A 24,834-nucleotide genomic window follows, 5' to 3' on the forward strand; every position below is an offset into this window, starting at 1 on the left:
TAGGACAGTATCTCAGTCTTTTTATTTTATTTTTTTTCTGTATTTTATTTTTTTTCTGTAATTTTTTTTAATGTTTTTATTTTTGAGAGAGAGAGAGAAAGAAAAAGAAAGTCAGCGTGCGAGCAGGGGAGGGGCAGAGAGAGAGAGGGAGACACAGATTCTGAAGCAGGCTCCAGGCTCTGAGCTGTCAGCACAGAGCCCGATGCGGGGCTGGAACTCACGAACTGCAAGATCATGACCTGAGCCAAGTCATACGCTTAACTGAGCCACCCAAGTGCCCCAATATCTCAGTCTTATAAAAATTTGAGATAGTTTACTGCAGATTAAATTTCTGTTTAGCCTTGTTTTTTCTTATAACACACACATATATATATATATGCATGTATATATGTATATGTATACATATGTATGTATGTATGTATGTATGCATGTATGTATATATAAATAGGCCACTTCTGGATAAAAATGAACCAGTGATTCCAAGCCTTGTTTTGAACAGTCAGCCACGATCCTATATAATGCCCATTCTTTTTATTTCTACTGACCTTTGTATAATCTGGAAAGAATTTGCTACACCTCCCTTTTTTAAGATACTGGTCAATTTTATTGTAGCATTTATTACATCCCTTCTCCTTTATTTCACAGTGCTATGGGAGTTAACAGCAAGCATGCTTCTTCCCCCCCTTCTTGTTTGCTGTGTGGTCTGTCAGTTTTGCTTTAGGATTACACTTTTTACTTTTAATTAGTCTTGTTTAAAGACAGAATATTTCTTTTTTTTTTTAATTTTTTTAATGTTTATTTTTGAGAGAGAGCCGTGCGTGCATTAGTGGGGGAGGGCCAGAGGGAGAGGGAGACACAGAATCTGAAGCCGGCTAAGGTGTCAGCACAGAGCCCGACGCGGGGCTCAAATTCACGAACCGCAAGATCATGACCTGAGCCAAAGTCAGGTGCTTAAGTGACTGAACCACCCAGGTGCCCCAAGACAGAATAGTTCTAATGTTGTTTCTTTTAATCTGAGAGACAATGCTTTGTCCTTTGTCTGTTTGTCTTCCTTGCTGTATTTTCCCTGTGTCTAAAAGCACTTTTACTCAGTCACTTTTGGGGTTGCTGACCGATTCTTCTGTCCTTTGTTCCTTAGTTTTGTCTTGCAAAAGTAGTGACTCTGGCATTTTTACTAAAATGCAGAAGTCTCAAGTATATTTAATTTTCAAAGGAATTTTAAGATGTTTCATTTGAACTCTAGTGAAAATACTTTTTTTTAGGAGAATTTTTAAATTGCAGCTTAGGTCCTCTCAAGAATAGAAATGGTAATGATTATCTTATTCTAATGAAGAATGCAGAATTGTTTATTTTATATTTGTTTTTAGTTTATTATTTTAATTCACTTGCAGACATTTTAACAAGAAAACCTCAGTAGTTTAGAGTACTGACATAAAGATGTTCTATTATTATCAAATTACTGGGATTTTTCCTCCCAGGTCTAAATCTTATTACTTGCATTGCCTAATTCAGTATTAATTTTCATGATATTTAAAAAATATGAATTTGTGAGAAATAACTATTAGGAATAACACAGATCATTTTGCCTTTATTTAGGCTTTGGAATTTAATTTCCTCAGCGGTCATTTTTTAAATATAAATGAGGAGAACTTGATCGATCGAATGTTTAACTTGCTGTAATGAAAGAACTTTAGTATCCACTTATTTGAAGAAGCAATTGTAAATTCTGAAACTGTGTATTTGAGTGTACTGTATCCATATAGGATTGCACATGCAAGTATATTACATGTGAATGATTATACAGTCTTTGAAATAAATGTGGTTTGCTGCATTTCCGTAGGTAGCAGCCAACTTTATACTTTCGAATATAGAGAATCAAGGAGCTTAGTAGGCTGTCATTTTAGTTCATTTTCTGACTCTACTTCTTTGAAAAGTACCCCATAATTTATTTGGTCCTGTGTTCAGATGTAATAAAATTTGCTGATTTTTCTTGGAAATAGCCATTATCTAGATTAATAAAGCCCATTTGGTAATCAAGTCTATGTCAGATCTATTTTCAACCTTTCTTTCTGAAATACACTATTTATTCACAATTTTTGGCAGGCATTAATATGGACTAACATCAGTTTTGTTTCCTCCCTTCCTCCTTCCCTTCCTTCCTTCCTTCCTTCCTTCCTTCCTTCCTTCCTTCGACATCTCTAAATCCTTAAAGGAGTAGTTATACCTAAAAGGCAGTAGTGATATGGTCAGAATAATTCATTAACTAAATAATTATCTTTAACTAATTTAGAGTTCATTTAGAGAAAAATGTTTGCAATTTTAAGAGTGTATGGGGGTCAATGTGAATTTCCTTGGCAAGCGTTTTGCTGGAGTATATCATCTTGGAACGTTATCTCTTAGGATTTTTACTATATATTATTGTAGTTCATTACTCAAAGAAACAATTAGAAATGAATACATGTGGGGTGCCTGGGTGACTCAGTCGGTTAAGTGCTCAACTCTTGATTTTGGCTCAGGTCATGATCTCACAGTTCCTGAGGTCAAGCCTCATATTGGACTCTGGGCTGACAGCATGGAGCCTACTTGGGATTCTCTCTCTCCCCTTCACTCTGCCCCACCCTTGCTCATGCATGCTCACCCACTCTGTCTCTCTGTCAAAAATAAACATTAAAAAAAAGAAATGAATACATATATACTTTAGAGAATTTATAAAAAACAAAAAAATAGGAAAAAATGTCTATTGCAACTTTTTCCCAGAAATAACCAATAGTAACATTTTAATGTAATTAATCTTCATGTTGTTTTCTTTTAATGGGTACTATTGTTTTTAATAAAAATGAGTATTTTATATATTACCATGTACTCTTTATTTTTTCTTCATGTCTTCTTTACCTTTTGCCTTTATCATTAACATTTCCCAGGTCTAAATGTATTTTGAAAAGAGTATTTCCAGTGACTGCATATTATTCTATTCTAAGGTTTTACCATAACTGGCATACCATTGTTTTGTTGAGGATATTAATGTTTACTTTTTACTACTATGTAACTTTACTACTTGGAGTACTTCTTACATTTTTTTTTTGCAGTAAATCTTTAAATTTTTAATTCGTTCTTTAGAAGAGAACCTTCAGGATTTGTCCATTTAAAGAAAATGAGTACCTTTAACACTTGATTAAAATTAGTTTGCCTCCCAGAAAAGTTTCCTTGCATTGCTCTTTCACCAAGAAACGGGGTGCATGGAAACATGGGGTGTAATGCCAGTATCTTTGCCATCTTGAAAATATTTTGTTACGTAAGTACGTAATCATTTTTAATTAATTGTTTCCATAAGCAATTTTCTAAAACATTCTTTTGATTGTTACATATTATATACTTACATACTGAAAATTGCCTTTTTAATAGAAGTTCTTGATTGAAAGGGAAATACCGTGCAATTGAGATCTTGTTTTATAATCAGTCCTTTGACATTTTGGTGTTCGTAATTCAGGACTATTCCACTATCTCCCACACCCTACATCCTCTGTGAAAGTACTGCTATAAAGCTAAGATAAATTTGGGACAATACTATTTATTCTTGATTTCTGTTACATATTTTTTATCACCACTACTTTATTCAGAGAGTGTAGTTAGGTAAGGAGATTATGTGTGTTCTGTATCTGTGGATCCTTCTGTTGACATGACCCTTATTTAAAACTAGTGGAATAAAATATAAATTGACTCAAGAATGTAAATGACTGTTTCTGTTCTTAAATGATGATAACAATTTAAAGGAACACCATATTTTTGTTGGAAGCAGATACTAAGTCCATTGTAACTCCTGCTGAGATAGTAGGGTGCCCTTATCATTGTTTTATGAGTTCTGAATCACATCATACATACTTACCTAGTCTTGGGTCACCCATGCTAAATGGATATCTAATGGGAAAAGGCAATACTTGGAAAGGACACCTAACACTTTCTCAGCTCTTCAAAAGTTATTAAAAAATGTATCCTCTATCCTCAGGAAAAGCATTGATTATTAAGGATGGATATTTTCTTTTGTGGCCAGAAACAACAGGAATCATAATGGAAGTTTCTGTAACTCTCAAATGAACGATGTCAGGACAAGGATTTTCCTAATTTCCCTCCCTTGAAACAAAGTCCAGCAAAACTTGGCTTGGGAATCTGTCAAACTCTGTTATCACCCATACTATACAAAGTTATAGCCATAGTAGGTGAGAACATCTTTTTCAGTCATAAAATAAAATACATTTTTTATATTCTTATTTCTAACGAATAAGACTTTAATATAGTGAAACACTTTTTTGAAGTGTTTTTAACTAAAACCTTATATTCTTAAGGAATCTTCTTTTCTTTACCTAAATCTTTCATGATTCCTATTCATTAAAAATATTTGCTGAATAGGAGCACGTGAGTGGCTCAGTTGGTTCAGCATCTGACGTCGGCTTAGGTTATGATCTCATGGTTCGTAAGTTCGAGCCCCTCGTTGGGCTCTGTGCTAACAGTCAGCTTGGAGTCCAGAGCCTGCTTCAGATTCTGTGTCCCCCTCTCTCCCTGCCCCTTCCCCACTTGTGCTCTCTTTCTCTCTCAAAAATAAATAAACGTTAAAAAAAAATAACATTAAAAAAATATTTGCTGAATAATATAGTACCTGTACTATTAATTATATTCATGTCTCTTATTCCCTGCTAACCTGTAAACTTGAAAAAAGGCATCCTACCGTATTGAACAACAGCATAGACTATTCAACCAGGCCACCTAGGTTCAATCAGATTTTCCACATAGTAGCTCTGTGACCTTACTCAAGTTCCTCAACTGTCCCTTGCTTCAATTTCCTCATCGTATTTAGAAAAATATTCTCTTAAGTAAGCTTCACACCCACTGTGGGCTTGAACTCTGATCCCGAGATTAAGAATTGCACACTCTAAAGACTGAGCCAGCCAGGCACCCCCCTCCTCATCTATAAAGTGCTGATGATAATAATAACCTATCTCTTAGGATTATTATAAAGCTAAAGTAAGTTAATGTACATAAAGAGTTTAGAATAGCTTTTGGCAGAGAGTAAGAGCTATATAAATGTTTGTTATTAGTGTCATTCATTTTTAATTATCCTTAGCACTAAGCAAATTGTTTGCACGTAATGTGTAATTAGTATATGATTTTTGTAATGAATGATACATTCTCTCAGGCTTGTCCTTTATCTTCTTGTTGCATAATTAATTAAATACTAATTTTGGAACCAAAGAAATGTTGGAGTAGAGGTGGGAGATAACTTCTGACATCTATTAGACTCCCTTGAAACTCAGTGGTAATATCAAGATTACATCAGTTTAAAAAAACTAGTTTTCCTGACATCAGCATTCATGGGCACCTTTATAATTATTTCATAATTACCAGTCTGCCCCTTGGGATAACTTTCAGGCTTTTGCTAATTTTCAAAGCAATTAAAATTTTAAAGTACATGGGACTATACAAAAGTTGGTATTTATTATTAGCTTAATATTTTGTTAGATTTATAGCCTGTTCTTCCTTCCCTTTAAACATTGCTACTATTTTACAATTTTGTCTTCTTTCAAAAAGATTTAACATATTTATTTTTCCAATTCATATGTTTTTATCTAAGAGATAAGCATCCCTCTCTGACTTAGTAAACACTGTGTATAAAGCAGCAGATTGCACAAAACTAAAGCACATGTAAAAAGCCATTCTGCTTTCTAATGAAAGTGCAGAATGCAGCTATAATAAAATATATTTATACCAGTGATGCTCAAACCTGACTGATTATCAGAATCACCTTGGGGGTCTTAAAAATACACACACACACACACACACACACACACACACACACACACACACATAAAACAAAACATATGTATTCTTAGACCCATGAAGCCCTATTTAGGAGAAGGAAGGAAGCATGGTAGAGATTTGTATTAAAAACTTCCCCAGGCCTTCTTAGAAAATTATATGAATATTCAGGTTTGGGAACAGATGATTTATGTTACCACTGGAAAGAGATTTGTTAGACATAGTAACCAAGAGGCAGAAATAGCATCTGCTAACAAGGTAATAATTATAATTATGAATATCTAATATCTGTTAGATTTTGCTACTCCATTATCCCCTTGGGAAGAGACAAATAAAAGATAATAGTCTTTTTTCTTTTCTTTAATTAAAAAAACACCAGTCTTTAATACATATTAACTTCCCACACTTCTAAGCTATTTCTGATCCTGAATTCTTCAACGAACACGGAGAAGACAACACAAGAGCTTCTTTTTCTTTCTTCTCTTCTTTCTTCATTTCTGTTTCTCTTTTTCCTTTTATCTTTCCTTTCCTTTCTTCTTTTCTCTAGCTGGATGATTTATAACACTTTAGAAAATTTTCCTGACTGGAAGAGGGCCAATGTGAATGAACTCTTGTCTTGGGCGTGGAAGGAAAGAAGATTCTGAGCGTGGACCCTGACTTCCAGGAAGACTGTGGCTCACATCTCCTAAGTGCTCCACTCTTCCCTTAGTGTCCAGACTAGAGTGGGGTGGGAAAGTAGAAAAGAGAGGAATCAAGAAGGTGGTGGAAAACTGAAGCAAAGCTGTAATTTATTTATTCTCTAAGTAAATTTCATTAAGTGTAAATATTCCTTAACCTTAATGTCCACTACTGTATGGACAGCTTCTGTGAAAACATTTGTTGCACTAGGTATTTTACAGTGAATATTGTAATGCAGTCAACAAAATATCATTTAGCAGGTCTGCTAATCAACATTTTAAATATATCATTATTGTTAATTTTTATGTACCGTAATGGAATTTGACCTACATTAGAATGGTTTTTACAATTTTTCTCATTAAACAATTTTTTTGAAATAGTGTTTGTCCTTCTAAAGTATGCCAATTTTGAAACATAGAATTGACAGAAATCTTTAAGCTACTTGGTTTTTGGTTTTTTTTTTGTTTTACCTTGTATAAGAGAAAAAAATATTAATTTGAGAGTGCATTCTGAATTATGCCATTAACCTATAAATTAAAACCTATAATTTAAAAAATAAAAGGGGTGCCTGGGTGGCTCAGTTGGTTGAGCATATGACTTTGGCTCAGGTCGTGATCTCACAGTTTGTAAGTTCAAGCCCTCCATCTGGCTCGGTGCTGTCAGCACAGAGCCTGCTTCGGATCCTCTGCCCCCCACCCCCAACCCCTCCCCTGCTCACGCTCTCTCAAAAATAAACAAACATGAAAAAATATGTATATGAATAATTTTTTCAGTAATACTCCACCACACTTAAAATTGTCTAAAATATTTTGAGATGGGAAGAGATTAACTTTGGTTTCTAAGTGTTTATCTTTGGATAGTTCCTACCAAATTTCTATATTAGAAGTAGTAGAAGGCCAGAGAGTGAATATTGAATATCATTTCCTTGACTTAAAAGTTTTTAATGAACACTACTTAAGTTGGTTTTATATGCTAAAATGTATGTATGAAATACCATGATTATTTATTTTCTAGTTGAATATTTTACTTAGTTATTACTCAAAGCAGAATGAACCAAGGACAGGAATCGTTTAAGAGAAAAGTGTTTCCTGCTAATTCAAACTTGCATACTATCTGAGGAAAAGAAATATATGCTTGTATTTTACTTCTCTAGTCTCACATTAATTCCTGTTGTTCTCATGACAGCTCTCTGTTGATGTGATCACTCAGGGTTTTGTGCGTTTCAGATCTCCCTTATTTCCACTATTTCTTAAATCCCATTTTATGTATTTTTTTCAAATAAACTATCAGAAGTTGGCGTTGGTATTTCCGGGATGGGAGAAAGTTATTACTGCTGAACATAGAAATAATTTGATTATATAGATTAAAGAAAAGTCAATCTATTATAATTACTGTAAAGAAGCTATTTCATTTTGGGGCTATGTTTATTAGTCTTGTTTTACTCTAGATAAGATGAACTTGGATAAAAGATTCTTTATTTGAACTGTGATAGCTAACCAAAAGGTAAAGATAAAGGCAGATAATAAATCTGAAACATTTGATTTAAATGACCAGACTTTTTACACACTGTTGAGAATTAAATAGACAGTTTATCATGCTTATGTTTGTCTTCAGGTCTTTTTTGTTTTTAACTTTTTTTTTTTTTTCAACGTTTATTTATTTTTGGGACAGAGAGAGACAGAGCATGAACGGGGGAGGGGCAGAGAGAGAGGGAGACACAGAATCGGAAACAGGCTCCAGGCTCCGAGCCATCAGCCCAGAGCCTGACGCGGGGCTCGAACTCACGGACCGCGAGATCGTGACCTGGCTGAAATCGGACGCTTAACCGACTGCGCCACCCAGGCGCCCCTGTTTTTAACTTTTACAAAAATGTTTTTATTTAATGAGTGAGAGAGAGTGCTCATGTGCGTGCGTGTCCGGGCACACAAGTGGGGAAGGGGCAGAGAGGGAGGCACAGAATCTGAAGCAGGGTCCAGGCTTTGAGCTGTTAAGACCGAGCCCAATGTGGCGCTCAGACTTGTGAACCATGACATCATGGCCTTAAGTCAGACGCTTACCCGACTAAACCACCCAGGTGGCCCCCATCTTTTTTTTCTTTTTAATGTTTAATTTTTGAGAGAGAGAGAGATGGAGTGGTAGAGAGAGAGAGAGAGAATGAATGAATGAATGAATGAATGAATGAATCTGAAGCAGGCTCCAGGCCTTGAGCTGTTAGCACAGAGCCCAAACAGGGCTCAAACTCACAAACCATGAGATCATGTCCTGAGTCAGAGCTGGACTCTTAACTGACTGAGCCACCCAGGCGTCCCTGTCTTCAAGGTCTTCAACTTTGATAGAAGTTGGAAGCTTTTGGGATAGATTATATAGAAAGTAAATCCGACTTCAAGATTTAGTTCCTTCTTGTTAACTTACTGTTTTAAATCCTAAGTATCTAGAGCTGTGGCTTTGTGATACACCAAGTGTATCTTTGTGAGTTGCTCTGTAGAGATTGGGAAAGCAAGATAGTAGTAGTTGCCTTTGCTTACAGTGTTTTTTTATTTCTCACAACATTCCAAACTTTGGTTTATTTTAGGAGGCCCAAGGTTTATCTTTTTATTTTTTATTAAAAACTTTTTTTTAATGTTTTTATTTATTTTTGAAGGAGAGAGAGAGAAAGCATGAGTGGGGGAGGAGCAGAGAGAGAGGGAGACACAGAATTCGAAGCAGGCTCCAGGCTGTAAGCTGTCAGCACAGAGCCTGATGCGGGGCTCGAACCCACAAACTGAAGCCGAAGCCAGACGCTCAACCAGCTGAGCCACCCAGGCGCCCCTTTATTTTTTATTTTAAATGTTTGTTTATTTTTGAGAGAGCACAGAGTGGAGGATGGCAGAGAAAGGGAGACAGAGGATCCAAAGCAGGCTCCGCGCTGACTGCAGAGAGCCCAGTGTGAGGCTCAAACTCAGGAACACGAGATCGTGACTTGAGCTGAAGTCGGTTGCTTAACCAACTGAGCCACCCAGGTGCCCCTATCTTTTTATTTTAAAAAAATTGCTAAGAATTATTATATATCTTAGGGATTCTCATATAATATTATCACCTGATAAGTAAAAAGTGAAATATTTTATTTCATGCCAGATTATCTAGATACCTTTGAAATACATAGCAGCCAAGGATAATTTAAGTTTCACAAGTTATACTCCAGTGCATTTTCCTACTGTTTTTTTTCTAAACAACAAATCTGTAATTCATGTGATAATCCTTGATGTTTACTAATAGAAAACTATAATGGTTTGGATAAATCCAAAATGTCATTTAATAAGAATGGATAATGTGGGCATTTATATTTAAAAGCAGTTTTATTCTGTATTCTGAAAAGAGTAAAAGGCTAATTATGCTTCTCCCAATTAATAAGTTAGCCCTGCAACTTCAAAATTCAGTAGAAGTCCTTGTTTTATGAGGAATATTTTCATTTTCTCAAAGTTTTCGGTTTTGTAAAGATTTAAGACTTTTTAATTCTAAGTTTTTTAAATTTCTCAGGATTTTTAAGATCTGAGAACTGTGTTTTCCTTTACTAGTGGAAAGGATGAGTTATTGTCAGCAAAACAAATTGTAGGATCCCTTCTAGGGATCTCAGTGGTCATTATTGTTAAGGGAAAGCCTGGTTACCCTGTAGATTTTTACACTCTCCATCAGAGTCCTCACCATGTTTAAAAATAAGGTTCAGTCTTTCTATAGTGAAGATGCAGAATGAAGAAAACTACATAATTTTGACCAGAGTTGAGATTGTTTTCTATGCATTAGGGGCATGCTTTTACTTACTTTTCCTTTTTATCTTCTGCTTTCCAAATCATCATTTTAGGGATATGAAGAAAAAAATCACTTCTCAAGGGTTATTTTGGTTTTTGGTTTTTGGTTTTTTGTTAAGTCTTTGTTTAACTCTAGTATTAACTTTACGCTCCCTCCCCCATTTGTTATAACTAATGGGGTGAAAGAGTTTTGTTTTTTGGTACTAGTAATAGTAAATAGTATTTTTTCTATTGGATGAGATTTATAAAAAACATAAGTTACTTTTAAGCTTGTGTATGTCTTGTGGTTTTTTTTAGGTGTAAAGATTTGCATCAAGCTGAGTTATTGAGAGTGAAACTATTTGCTGTGAATAGGTGTGAATAAACCCTTAGGAAGAAATTCTCTCACCCAGTTTAGGTGCCATGCTTGGTTCTACTATGTGATAGATAAGTGGCAATTACTTTTTAGAATAAGCATGAGGTTTTGGTTCTTTGCATGAACATTTGCATTTGAATTATTCAATTTTCTCTTACGCTTGCTAAAATATACAAGTGATATATCAGAAGACTCAAAACCAATCAAAATAACCACAGCTTTCCCTCTGTGCTTGTTGTGATGCCTGACCGAGGATAAACTTAGCTTCTGCATTTAGGGCCTCTAGATCCAGTTAGGTCTTACTCAGGAGGCCCGTAATGACTTTCTTTCATCCCTTCATCGTCTCTACTGTGGAGTGTTACATTTTTCTTCATTAATAGAGAACTTTTAGAAAATAGAGAATTGAGAAAATTGACCTGTAATTGTAGCATGTAAACAGAACAGCAGTTAATGTTTTGATGTTTGTCCTTCCAGTCTTCGGCCTATATTTCTTAAATAGTTTTACATTATAAACATATCTTGTATTTAGCTTTTTACACTAGTTACATCTAAGCATTTTCTCTTTTTACATCATAATGTTAGTGGAAGGCATTTACATTTATTATGAATTACTGTTTGTCTTTTATTATTAAACATTTAGGCTGCCTCTTAAGTTTTTCATAGTTATAAGTTCATGATGTTTTGGGGCGTATTGTTTTTCCCCTTTTCTCTTGCAGTATTTGTAATACAAAATCCTGTAAGTGAGGGAAAAACTAGATGAAAGGGTTCAGAATATTTTTTAGCTTTTGATATCTACTGTTATTTTGATTTCCAGAAAAACAGAGCAGTTTTTACACAGTAGTTCCTCTTAACCGGGACAGGCACTGATGGTCTGGGATGGGGCGATGAAGGTAAGAGCTGACAGGTGAGAAGAGGGACATGAGGTGTATCTGAGTTTCAGTTATAAACCTTGGTTGCTAGCTGTGACACCTTAGAAAAATTCCTTATCCTTTTTGAGTCTACTTCCTCATTTTTGTAGTGGGTTAATACGAATATTTAAATACTATAAAGTGTTGTTAGGAAGCAGATGACATTATGCATATGAAACACTCATACATGGTAGCTTTTCAGTAAATGGTAGTACTGCTAGTAATAAATTAATATGTAAAAGTTAGAAAATTAACATTTGAGCATCTCCCTTGTCCTCCTATCTTAGTATTTTGCATAAGTTATGCAAATCTATTCCAGGTGTATTTCCAGGTAGAAGGAACAGCAGGTACAAAAGCTTAAGAGTCTGAAAGAGCCCTGTGTGTTTGGAGCTGCTAGGATGTAACAGGACTAGTGGGAGATGAAACATGAAATGGTAGATGAAGAACAATTTTTTTTTTAAGGGTCATTCTAGACTGTGTTAAGAACCTTGAACTTTTTCTGTGCAACTATATAAAGGACTTAAAGAAAAGTGATTGACTTCAACTTTTGATTAGTGGTTTTAGTTTAATTAACAGAAAAACAGATGTGGTAGGCAAGAGTACAAAGGCACTGGTGATGGAGCTTCACCTCGGTCCAAGAATTTGGGAGATATATTTGAAGTTAAATTTGCAGGATCTACTATTTCTTTAAAGGGATGAAGACTTATAGCAGTTAATTAACTTTTTGCATGTAGGTAAGTCACCTAACTTACCTGAGTTTCATTTCCCTCTTTTTATTTTATTTATTTTTTTTTAATTTTTTTTTCAACAATTTTTAATTTATTTTTGGGACAGAGAGAGACAGAGCATGAACGGGGGAGGGGCAGAGAGAGAGGGAGACACAGAATCGGAAACACGCTCCAGGCGCGGGGCTCGAACTCAGGAACCGCGAGATCATGACCTGGCTGAAGTCGGACGCTTAACCGACTGCGCCACCCAGGCGCCCCTTTTTCCCTCTTTTTAAATTATTTTTATTTTAATGTTTATTCATTTTTGAGAGAGAGAGAGAGAGAGACACACACAGAGTGTAAGTGGGGAGGGGCAGAGAGAGAGGGAGACACAGAATCCGGAAGCAGGCTCCAGGCTCTGAGCTGTCAGCACGGAGCCCGATGCGGGCTTGAACTCCCAAACCATGAGATCATGACCTGAGCTGAAGTCGGATGCTCAACTGACTGAGCCACCCAGGTGCCCCAGTTTCCCTCTTAAATTTGAAGGGGTTGTAGACCAGATTTCTGTTGCCCAGTGGCCATATGTAAACCCAACTTACATGCTTATCGTTAGACCCTATAGTTTACATGTAGGTCCACTCATGAGAACATTGTCTGAGAAACTCCTTGGTTTGCATTATTTCTCTCTTGATTCAGCTTCTAAACTCACAGATGGTATAACTGCCTCTACTTCTGGGGTGTGCACTAGCCCCCAGCAGAGAATCCCTCTGCCAGTTAGACATAACTTACCTTAGACGAGAAACTTTCCTGATGTTGAAAACACGCGGAAACAAGCTTTGTAGGGGGAATTTTTTTTAGACGTTTTTTAGAAATCCTTATTGAACAAATTGTAACGCCTTTCGAGGACTGTACTTCTCAATATGACTATTTTACAAATAACAGTGGCAAGAAAAAAAACAGTTCATTTTTTTAAATCTCCCTAAAATTTGAACATTTTTTGTTCCCATATTCTTTACTAATTTACTCTTATTGTAATGTTTCTAATACTGTTAATTACTGCTTTATGTTTTGCGTTGATTTGGGCAACTTCACATTGTTAGTAAGTGTTCAGATAGACTCTTAATTACCACAGGTTAATGGGAAGTTATTGTTTGGATTTATATTGCATCTTAATAACATCTGCTCCTCTCATGTTCCTCTAATGAAAAGCTTCGGTTCTAATAACTTAGTATTTTGAAGGATTATTATGAGATAGGAAAAATAATAGACTGATGCTTTTTTCCCTAACACTGCTGTGAAGTTTTGATTGTACAACTTAACCTACATGTAAAACGGAAACATCGATGCAGTAGCATCCCCATTTTCTAACTGTGCAACTGTAGCCTTGCATTTTAGCTCTGTGAATGTTGAAATACTAAAAGAAATAGAATGGATGGTAATTCTAACACTTCAGACTAGTTCTTAGTTGATGCGATTGACTAGTTTTACTGGACTGAATTCTTTTTTTAAAGCTCCTTATTAAATATGTGTGTTAATTAGATTAGCGATTGCTTAGTTGCTTCCTCTTAATGGTCCTTTGGGACCCTTTGCTTTGTCTCATACAAATCAAATTTGTCCAGTAAAAATTTGGAATTCATGTAACCTACCCCACAAGGTTTTTTTAGGATGTTCTTTGACCCACTAAAAGCATATGAAAAAGTTTGCCTGTCCCTGTGATTATTTTTCTAGAGAGCTTATTGCTTTTATTAGATTTCTAAAGGGGATCAAAATATTAATGATTAAAAATGAGTGCTATGAAATGTAGTCTGGCAAGTTGGCTTGATAAGGCTATGCATTAAATTGTACTAGCAATACCAATTACTAAAAATTATATTAGTTTTCTGCTCTTGATTTGAAGTTTAGTTTTTATATAGCTTCGCAAACTTAAAATGAAACAAAGAAGTCACAGAGTAAGTGTATTAGAAGTTCTTTATTTTAATCCTTTCATTTTTTCTTCTATTACTTCCACTCTAGATTCATGTTACCTAAGAGAGTGAGAAACTTAACCAAATCACTCTGCCTCGGTTTGCTTTGTCACCTTTTTTTTTTTTTTTTTTGATTTAACTTTATTTTTTATTTTTTAAAATTTATATCCAAATTAGTTAGTATATAGTGAAGCAATGATTTCAGTAGATTCCTTAATGCCCCTTACCCATTTAGCCCATACCCCCTCCCACAACCCCTCCAGCAACCCTCAGTTTGTTCTCTGTATTTAAGAGTCTTTTCTGTTTTGTCCCCCTCCCTGTTTTTATATTATTTTTGCTTCCCTTCCCTTATGTTCATCTGTTTTGTCTCTTTAAAAGTCCTCATATGAGTGAAGTCATGTGATTTTTGTCTTTCTCTGACTAATTTCACTTAGCATAACACCCTCCATTTCCATCCACATAGTTGCAAATGGCAAGATTTCATTCTTTTTGATTGCTGAGTAATACTCCATTGTGTATATATACCACATTTTCTTTATCCATTCATCCGTCGGTGGACATTTGGGCTTTTATAAAAAGGTCTCACAGACCACGAGATCCTGACATGAGCTGAAGTCAGAAGCAACTGAGCCTCTGACTTCTGCTCAGCTCATGATCTCGTGGTTTGTGAGTTCGAGCCCGGCGTCGGGCTCTGTGCTGACAGCTTAGAGCCTGGAGCCTGCTTCAGATTCTGTGTGTTTGTGTGTGTGTTTCTCTCTCTCTGCCCCTCCCCTGCTCACTCTTTCTCTCAAAAATAAGATAAACATTAAAAAATTAAAAAAAAAAATACAGAGATTAAACATAGTTGCCAGAGGTGAAGTGGGTGGGGGATGGGTGAAAGACATAAAGGGGATTAAGAGTATGCGTATTGTGAGCACTGAGTAATATATAGAATTGATGAATCACTATATTGTATACCTGAATCTAATATAACACTGTTATGTTAATTACACTTCAGTTAAAAAAATTTAAAAATTTAAAAAAGTCTCATGAATTCCTATTCTAACAAAATACACATTAAAAAGAAAAAAATAACTCCGTAATAATTGCTGATAATCTGCATGTAATCTCACAAATAAAAAGGAAGAAGAGGTAAATAGGATTATAAAAACACCTTTTTCCCATCTAAAAATATTAAATCTGTTTATGAAAAGAAGTTTCAATGGGGTTTATGTGTATCAGCTACCTTATTAAAGGTATGTTTTATGGGGTATGCCATGAGTTATTAGTATAACTTTGAATAGGTGCAAAACATGTTTAACTTTTAACATGAACTTTATGGGAGGAATTGTTTAGAGTAAAATATCCAAATTTGAAATAAAAGGAGTGCATCCATAATTGGTTTACTCTTTCTCACAGTTTGTTGATAATCAGTATGTCTGGTGGTAGATCTGAAAGTATTTATAGAGAATCTAAAGAAAGAATATGAAATAAAATTTTCATGTGATATGGGTAAGAAGTAGTAAAAAAAAAAGGATGTAGAACTATTTAATTACAAATTTTCTTATAGTTTGCTTATAAATTTAATTATAATTTTTTATATTTCTATTTTTGTAAATGAAACATTATTGTAGTGTAAATAATTGTCTATTCTGCATTATCACCTGAGTGTTTGATGAATTAATCTTGAAAACAAGTTTCTTGGGAAACTTAGTAAGTCAATTGTTAAGAAAATATATTCAGGGGCGCCTGGGTGGCGCAGTCGGTTAAGCCTCCGACTTCAGCCAGGTCACGATCTCGCGGTCCGTGAGTTCGAGCCCCGCGTTAGGCTCTGGGCTGATGGCTCGGAGCCTGGAGCCTGTTTCCGATTCTCTGTCTCCCTCTCTCTCTGCCCCTCCCCCGTTCATGCTCTCTCTCTGTCCCAAAAATAAATAAACGTTGAAAAAAAAATAAAAAAAAAAAAGAAAATATATTCAGTAACAGTACATTTTGCATGATCAGTTACACATGCTAATTTGCAATAAGATTCTTTGTGGTATTTTCTGTTGTCCTATCTTCAAGTTCACGTATTCTTCCCTCAGATTTGTCAAGTCTGCTGATCATACCATTAAAGGCATTGTTCATTCTGTTACTATGTTTTTGGTTTCTACGATTTGTTTGATTCCTTCTCATAGTTTAAGTCTCTTTGCTGAAATTATCTGATCTTACACATTTTCTACCTTTTTCATTGGACTCTTTTCTTTAATGCACTGATGATAGTTATTTTCACATAGTGCCAACATCTGTGTCATACTGAATTTAGTTTAATGATTGCTTTGTCTCCTCAGATTGGTTTTCCCTGAATGCCTTGTCATATTTGGTTAAAAGCCATGCATTGTGTGTGACAGTAGGTACTGAGGGAAATATTTTTTATGCTGTGGGTGAGCCTGCTTTTCATTCTCACAGACTTCATTGTGGGGGTTGTGTTAATGTAGTCATGATTGAGGTTGTTTTGAAGTTTGTTGTTGCTATGATTACCCTCAGAGCACCATATTCTCGTGATACTTTGTGTGTAGAATATTGGCTGCTTTGCCAGAGGATTTTTCTCAGTGTGTTCTCTGCTGAGGTTTTGGTCTGCTCTTTGCATTGTTTCCCGGAACAAATCTGTCTCTTGTAGTAATCCTTGCTATATTCCTTTTTACTCTTATTTCTTAGTGCTTGTTTATGTGGTGGGGTGGTTATGAGAGGAAGGACATTCTTTGAAGTTTGGATTAATCCTCAGTCCAAGTTTGGTCCTATGAACCTAGGTCTTGGAGTTGTGGACTTCACAGTTCTTTCTGCCCATCTTCTAAATGTCATGCTAGCATATGTTTCTGACCTTCCCCTGAGAGTAAAACACTTTGTTTTCTGTTCCTCTCCCTCAACTGCAGTTACTTTCTACCAGTGCCCTCAGACCACCCCTCCTCCCCATCCATTTCTCTACAGACTAATGCTTTTGTTCTTTAGAGGACATAGTAGGTGGGTATCTGACAAATCTGAGGGGAGAATACGTGAACTTGAAGATAGGACAACAGAAAATACCACAAAGAATCTTATTGCAAATTAGCATGTGTAACCGATCATGCAAAATGTACTGTTACTGTATGTATTTTCTTAACAATGGCTTTAGGAAGTGGTTGTGTTTCCAAGATTTTAGAAAAGTTTGGAAGAGCATACTGCACCCGTCTCCCAGTGTTTATGGCTGCAGGGGCCTCATACTTTTGTACTAGCCACCTTGTAGCATTTTGTTAAACGCTAACTTAATCTTCCCACTGGCTTGTCCAGCTATTTCTGTTTCAGGTAAGCAAATACAGTAAAACCATGGTTTGTGTGCATAATTCCTTCTGGAAACATGCTTGTAATCCAAAGCACTTGTATATCAAAGCGAATTTCCCCATAAGAAATAATGGAAACTCAGATGATTTGTTCTGCAACCTAAAAATATTCATATAAACAGGATTAAATACTGTAATATAAGACAAAATAATAAAATACAAAATAGTAAGAATAAACAAATTAACCTGCACTTACCTTTGAAAACCTTTGTGGCTGGTATGAGGGAGACAAAAGAGAGGAGGGTTATTGTGTAGGACGACTTCCACTATCACTAACGGAATCACTGCTATCTACTGGCTCATTGGAATCTTTTTCTGCGTGGGGGCCACTGTATACGCTCGCATGGATGTTGACTACAGTACCGTATTAATCAATTCTTGTCATATGCTGTATTTAATGTAACTGGCAATAAGGCAGCAGGGAAAAGGGTCTACATCTGCAGGCAGCCTGACCTGGAATGAAGCAAGGCATTCCTAAACTGACTCTTGTACAGAAAAGCAAGGGACTGTCCATAAGTGCTTTGAAGTGACAAAAAGTACACTACTGCCAGTTGTGGGCACCTTCCAATGTTCTGAAAAATCACTGATTTCTGCCAACCACCACAGCCTGAGACCAAGCATCTGAGCATGGGAAATGATCACCCACAATCCTGCAGACAGAGAGAGAGAGAGAGAGAAAGAGAGAACCATCAGCCCAGTTGTGATCATGTGACATTTGGTGTCAGGTCCTACTCATATCGCAAGACCTCACTCGTTTATCAAGTTAAAATTTATTAAAAATGTTTGTTCGTCTTATGGAACACTTGCAGAACAAGTTGCTCGCATCCCAGGTTTTACCGTACTCTGGTATTCTCTCTCCATGCAGGCGCCAGTTTCTTCTGGTTTTAGATTGTTTTGCCTGTGATTCAGTTCTTTAATAGGTTCAAGAAATGTCATTAATTAGCAGTAGTTCAGCTTTTTTCTTGCAATCATAGGGGCATTGCTCTTTCCAGCTTTCTCCATCTCTAAGCTCAGCTCTCTAGTTTTTAGTACTTGCATTACTTCTACAGATATATGGGGTTTTAACGTTCACTTTTAATTATCTTAGACTTCTTGCTATTTAAATTTGTGTATTGTCAGCATATTTCAGAACTATGTTAATAGTAATAGGCCTTTTATTTCTTATAACATTTTTGGGATAATTACCTTTTGCAAAATATGGTTTATAATGTATGTTCATCTATAATCACCCCTCCCCGCCATACCACATGTAGTCATTTAGTTGAGTGACAGAAGTAATCTCAATTACAAAAGACAATTCAGTATCTGAATTGTTAGTAGCAATGAAACCATTTATCTGAAATTTGTTTTCTAACGAAAGTCTCAAGACCTATTTAGCCAGGAACAAGAATTTTTGAAGTGTGAGGAAAATACTGATGGTATCTAGAAGTTGTGACGTGACAGGATCTTAACCATTAGGATTTTTAATTATTAAGTCTCAGATAAGGAAAGTTTCTAGGAAGTTTGCCAGGCTTCTTACATGTAGCTGACAGTTGTGAAGACACTTTTATGGCAATTTGGTATTTTACTTACGAGTCGAGGGAATTTCTGTGGAAGTTCAGACAATATAGACTGTTGCGGTGATTTACTACAACATGAAAAATGTTGGATTGTTTTCAGTTTTATTAAATGCAGACCTATTCTTCAGTAATCCCTAAATTTAAAATCAAATGTATGTAAGTACAAAGTTTTGACCATTAAAGAATGGAGTCTTAGAAATGTAAAAACAAGTTTTGTGCATGTCTAAGCACAAATCTGATCTCATTTCCCTCTCAATTTTGATTCCATATTCTGTTCTGTCCCCTGCTACTCTGTCATGTAGTGCTGCTAGTTCAGGCTTTCATCATCCCCTGCCATTACCTAATAGTCCCAGGCTAATTTACCGGAGCTATTTAAAATGCTCAGTCATGTCCTGATGATTATAGAATAAAATATAAGCTTCTTTATGTGACATTTAACACCCTCCTTTATCAAGCCCCTACCCACTTCTTCAGCATGGTCACCTGCCGCTTCCATAGGCACATTCTGCACTCCGGCAACACTGAACTGATTAAAGACCCTCAAACACCCCATCATGGTTTGTTTGTTTGTTTAGTTGTTTATTAACCCTTGTGCCTTGGACCTTGCTGCTCACTGTGCCCACATGCCCTTTTCTTTCCTGTTTGTTACATATTAGAATGTCATTAGACAGGAAGTCTTTTAAGTACGGTGCTGAGTTTTGTAACTACACAAGTAGTAGAGTGTTGAGTAGATGACTACCATTAGATTTCCTTACCTTTTGGCCTTTGTAGAAATGAGTTCTATAACATGTCTAATGGGGTGTCCTTCAAACTTTTTGAATACTTCTGGTGACAAGGAGCTCCTGCTGCACAAGGAAGCCCATTATATTTTCCCGTGACTTCAAGTCTTACAATGTTGGCCCATAAGAACAGCTCTTACTTTTTCCCATCACCTCAGAAACGGTAAATATTTTTAAAAAATGTGTAATATTTAAGAACCTGTAACTCCACATGCAGTAAAAGTCAACATCTTCTAGTTTTCTTTGTGTTAACGCACTCTTTACCTCAGTCTTATTGAATCCTTTGCAGGAATAACATCACTTGAAAATAGAGGTGAAGAGTTTGGGACACCTGGGTGGCTCTGTTGATAAAGCATCCAACTTCAGCTCCGGTTGTGATCTCACATTTCATGAGTTTGAGCCCTGCATTGGGCTCTCAGCACAGAGCCCGCTTTGGATCCTCTGGATCCTCTGTCCCCTTCTCGCTCTGCTCCTCCCCCACTTGCGCGCACGCGCGCGCGCTCTCTCTCTCTCTCAAAAATAAACATTAAAAAACAACAAGGAAATAGAGGTGAAGAGTTCAAATCTGCATTCTGTGAAGTTGTGCCCATGTCATGTATTTTCCTTTGGTATGGACTAGTTTAAAATGTGGGAAAGGGAGCATGAAGAAAAGAGAATAGGACATTTATTAGTACTCAGATTTTCATTTTATTTCATTTTATTTTAAATTTTCATAGATTCCCATTTATGAAATTAAGTTTTCTACTAAACTACTGTGAGCTACTTCTGTAGTTCGAATTCCAGTACGGATAACTGGGTAAATTTATATAGATTATGTAAAAGTATTAAAACAAGCTTTTAGGTATATGATCATTTTCACTGAACTCAGAAGCCTCATTAGATTAAAAACTATTGTCCTGTTTATCTTGGTCTTGTTTTGGCCTTGGCATGGGATCAGGTAAATAGGCACTCAGTAATAGTTTTGTTGTTGTTGTTGTTGTTATTGTTGTTTGTTTTAACAAGTAAATCTTTCCTCTCCACTTCCCTCTCAACAACCTCTTAACCAATAGCAGAAAAATGCAGACTTCTCCTTTCTCTGAATTCAACATCTATAGACAGTTTTTAATATCTGTACTAGCGTTTTTTCAAAGTATGATCTTACTGATCATCTATTTCAGAATTATTAATTACCTGAGATTTGTATTAAAAATGCGAGTTTCTAGACCTCAGACTTATTAAGTTAGAGTTTCTGAGGGTGAGAGCCAGGAACATCCATTTTGTTGTTGTTGCTATTATATCTTTATGAAATGCATAGTTCTCTTCTTTCCTTTTATTAAGTAGCCTAGAATTACATGGGAGAAGCAGAGATCCCATCCCCAGCACATCCAGTCTTGATCCCACTGGAAATTTCTAGTAATGTTTATAATTTATAATAATGTTTATAATAATGTTCATATCTGGGAGGGTGGAAAGAGGTGTTCCAGCAGTGGCCACTACAGACCTGCGTTCTTCATTTCACAGGAGTCATTAGGTATTACTATCTTAAACCCTTCCAAGAGCAACATAAGGAGGCTTTCTAAGTTCCCAGGAAGTCAGTCACTTTGGAAGATGTTTTAAGGACCAACTCCAAGGGAAACATTGGGTAATAGGCTGGGATTCTTTCTGATTTCCTCAGTAACAAAAATGCAGTCTAGAAGATTCTTGTAGTGCTTGTAGCAAATCAAGATCTTAAAGCTGGAGTTAAAGACCTGTCTTTCAAAAGGTGGCAGTGGTGACAGCAGGGCATAGAGCTTTCGTGCCTTTTCTGGGCTCTGCGCTTGGTGTGGAGCCTGCTTAAGACTCTCTCCCTCTCCCTCTGCTCCTCCCCTGCTTGCATGCACATACTCTCCCTCTCTCAAAATACAATTTAAAAAAAAAAAAAAAAAAGTAAGTTTGCTCATTGCCCAGTACTATTCCTTTTTTGCCTGGAACTGTGTTCACATTGTTCGTAATAAATCTGTGTTGCCTTGCTCTCCCTCTCCCACTTACCTAAATCCTCTCATCCTTTCCCAGCCCCATCCCTACTTTTTTGTTCCTGTTAACCGTTTCATCTCTATGCTTTCTGGTTTCTAAGTTACTGATACACCTACAGAATGCATTTTGCCAGCTGCCATTCAAGTGTATTATTATTCTCTAATTGTACTTTATTTAGCGTTGCCCCTGTTTATTCCTTGCTTCTAGTTTGAGAGCAAAAAATATCAACATGTGCAGCTACCATAATAAGAGCTACTTAGTGCTCTAGGAAAGAGTTAAGATAACATTTAAGTCTACTTAAGCTAGGGAGCCTACTTTATGTTTTTTGTCAATTTTATAAGATCATGAATATGGTGACTGATATATTCAGATAGTCATACTGCAGTCAGCTGCCTTTTAATTGTAAAGAAATTTAGGTTATAGTGTTTTAATAACTGCCACTTATTTGGGCCTATAATATTCTGTTTCCTTTTTGGTTAGATGCTTTACTTGGTTTCTTTTGAGTCTTTAAAAATTCTGTGAAGCACCTAAAATTACCTGTTTTATTGTTGAAGAAATTGAGTCTCCAAGAAGGTGAAGCAGTGCTATGGCAGAACTGAAATGCAGTCTGGGGCCCCGTGTCTTACATTCATTGCTGTTTGTCATATGTTATGTGGTAGCCCTAGAGCAGCACTGAACTCTCCAGACGGTTTTGCCAGAGTGTTCTGGGGGGTTGTGCAGATAGCACCCTTCAAAATGCACACTCGATGGTCAGAGGCCCTCCGTGGTATACACCAAGTAATTGTTTTCTGTCAGCTGTGTGATTGCAAGCACATTGTTCGTGAGCTTTATTCAGGAGAGCATCCAAGGTGCAGAGATATTGATACGTGAGGGAAGTTGTGGGTGTCTGGAGATAATATTTGAGTTGTTGTGTGGCAAGGAAACTTAAGTTGATTAGGGCTGGATAATGAGAAGGGAGAAGAGTTTGGAAACCACTGGGAATGAAGGGAAGGTGGTGAGTGATTTTTGGGGGGTATATCTCAATCCTCCTTTCCTTGTACATGTTCTTTACAACCTTTGTTCCTAGAGTAAAGATCACTTTGACTTTATATGGTTTAGTGGTTCTTTTTCCATTATCTGTCTGAATCCTGTTTTTTTTCTCTAGTTTATTTGAATGCATTAAAGTGTATTTAAATGAGAATCTGCTGCAGTGAGGAAATTGCTGTAGGAAAGACTGGATAACAAAAGGCTTCTTAATACTGAAGCGCACCAAAAATGGAACCTGCAGGAACCAACCATGTGGACAAATGGAAAAATACCTTTTGTCTACAAATTGCAGTGATCCTACATAAACATGGAGGTCTCTGTCTGGCTTAGGGCAGCTGACTAAGTCTGATCGTTCCCCTCCATACAGCCTTAGAAACCAGCATTCCAAGTACTGCTTTCGTGCCATTTTGTTTAATATCTGTGACAGTTAAGTGTGCTGGAGTTTTAATAGACAACCAAGTGAGGTTACTTCTGCATCCGTCTTTTTTTTTTTTTTTTTTACTTAGTAGTTGTGCATTTTATTATTTTTTATTTTTTTACCCTTTAATTTATTTTTTTAAATTTACATCTAAGTTAGCATATAGTGCAACAATGATTTCAGGAGTAGATTCCTTAATGCCCCTTACCCATTTAGCCCATTCCCCTCCCACAACCCCTCTAGCAACCCTGTTTGTTCTCCATATTTAAGAGTCTCATATGTTTTGTCTCCCTCCCTGTTTTTATATTATTTTTGCTTCCCTTCCCTTATGTTCATCTGTTTTGTGTCTTAAAGTCCTCATATGAGTGAAGTCATATGATACTTGTCTTTGTCTGACTACTTTCACTTAGCATAATACCCTCTGGTTCCATCCACGTAGTTGCAAATGGCAAGATTTCATTCTTTTTGATTGCCGAGTAATATTCCATTATGTGTATATACCACATCTTCTTTATCCATTCATCTGTTGATGGGCATTTGGGCTCTTTCCATATTTTGGCTATTGTTGATAGTGCTGCTACAAACATTGGGGTGCATGTGTCCCTTCAGAACAGCACACCTGTATCCCTTAGATAAATACCTAGTAGTGCAATTGCTGGGTCAAAGGGTAGTTCTACTTTTAATTTTTTGAGGAACTTCCATACTGTTTTCCAGAGTGGCTGCACCAGTTTGCATTCCCACCAGCAGACTCCTGCATCCATCTTAACTAGTTTTTAGATATTTTATGGTCTTAAAAATAGGTTTCATTTGTTTGTTTGATTAAGCCAAGGGAATGAATATAGAAATACTATTTTTCCGAGAGACCACATTGACTTAATTAATCAGGGTTATCAGTAGAGGTCAGTCAGTATTTTAGAGATGAAGAAGCTGATCAGGGGTAACTTCCATGAAGTTTTTCTCATTAAAAATTGATTTGTCATTAAGAAAGTGACTGTTCCAAAATACAGTTGTGTGATTTTTTAAGTCTATAAAAAATTTTAGGAATGACCATTACTGGGGTAAAGCTAGCTACTAAGTATTAATTTCTTAGCACTAAATTTGAATTCTTAGATTTTTTTCAGGGTGTGTGTTCTGTCAGCAGGGGAGGGGTGGATAGCAGTGGAGGGAGCTGCAGTGGCATTTCTAATGCCCTGAGGTGTGGTACACAGCACCAGGGTGTGCTGTAAGCAGGCCACTGCTGGGTTTATTTATAACTAATTGTGTGAGGATCTGTCCTTGTTTGTGGTTCTGAAGTCCCCATATATTTCTTACGCTGAGCAATTATTGTATCAGACAGTTGTTGAATAGCCTTATTTTTTGAAACTCTTTAGAAGTCATTAGTCTACTCTGGTCTTCATTTTGATGAACGATTTTAAGATTTCATACTTACTCACTTGTATTATTTGTGCTCTGCTTAGTTACATGAGAAATTCAAATCTAGATTCAAGACCCTTCACTAAAATGACCTCTTACTAAAAATTCTG

General features: G+C 36.3%; 1 protein-coding gene and 1 non-coding gene across 4 annotated transcripts in view; both read left to right on the plus strand.

Moving 5' to 3' along the window:
* COP1 (COP1 E3 ubiquitin ligase) overlaps positions 1-24,834 on the plus strand; it is a 259,773-nt gene that overhangs the window by 211,263 nt on the left and 23,676 nt on the right. Inside the window, exon 19 of one of the 3 annotated variants that reach the window (XM_040446709.1) lies at positions 6,356-6,609. The exons of the other annotated variants lie outside the window; for them this stretch is intronic. Within the exon in view, the coding sequence (XP_040302643.1) occupies positions 6,356-6,370 (15 nt within the window). The 3' untranslated portion in view covers positions 6,371-6,609. Of the gene's footprint in view, positions 1-6,355; positions 6,610-24,834 lie in introns of those variants that run through there. 3 annotated transcript variants of the gene reach the window in all.
* On the plus strand, positions 23,121-23,261 carry LOC121011953 (small Cajal body-specific RNA 3). The gene has a single exon (XR_005781880.1).

Source organism: Herpailurus yagouaroundi, unplaced genomic scaffold, assembly GCF_014898765.1.
Source record: "Herpailurus yagouaroundi ecotype Mexico unplaced genomic scaffold, PumYag 195, whole genome shotgun sequence".
Lineage (NCBI taxonomy): Eukaryota > Metazoa > Chordata > Mammalia > Carnivora > Felidae > Herpailurus > Herpailurus yagouaroundi.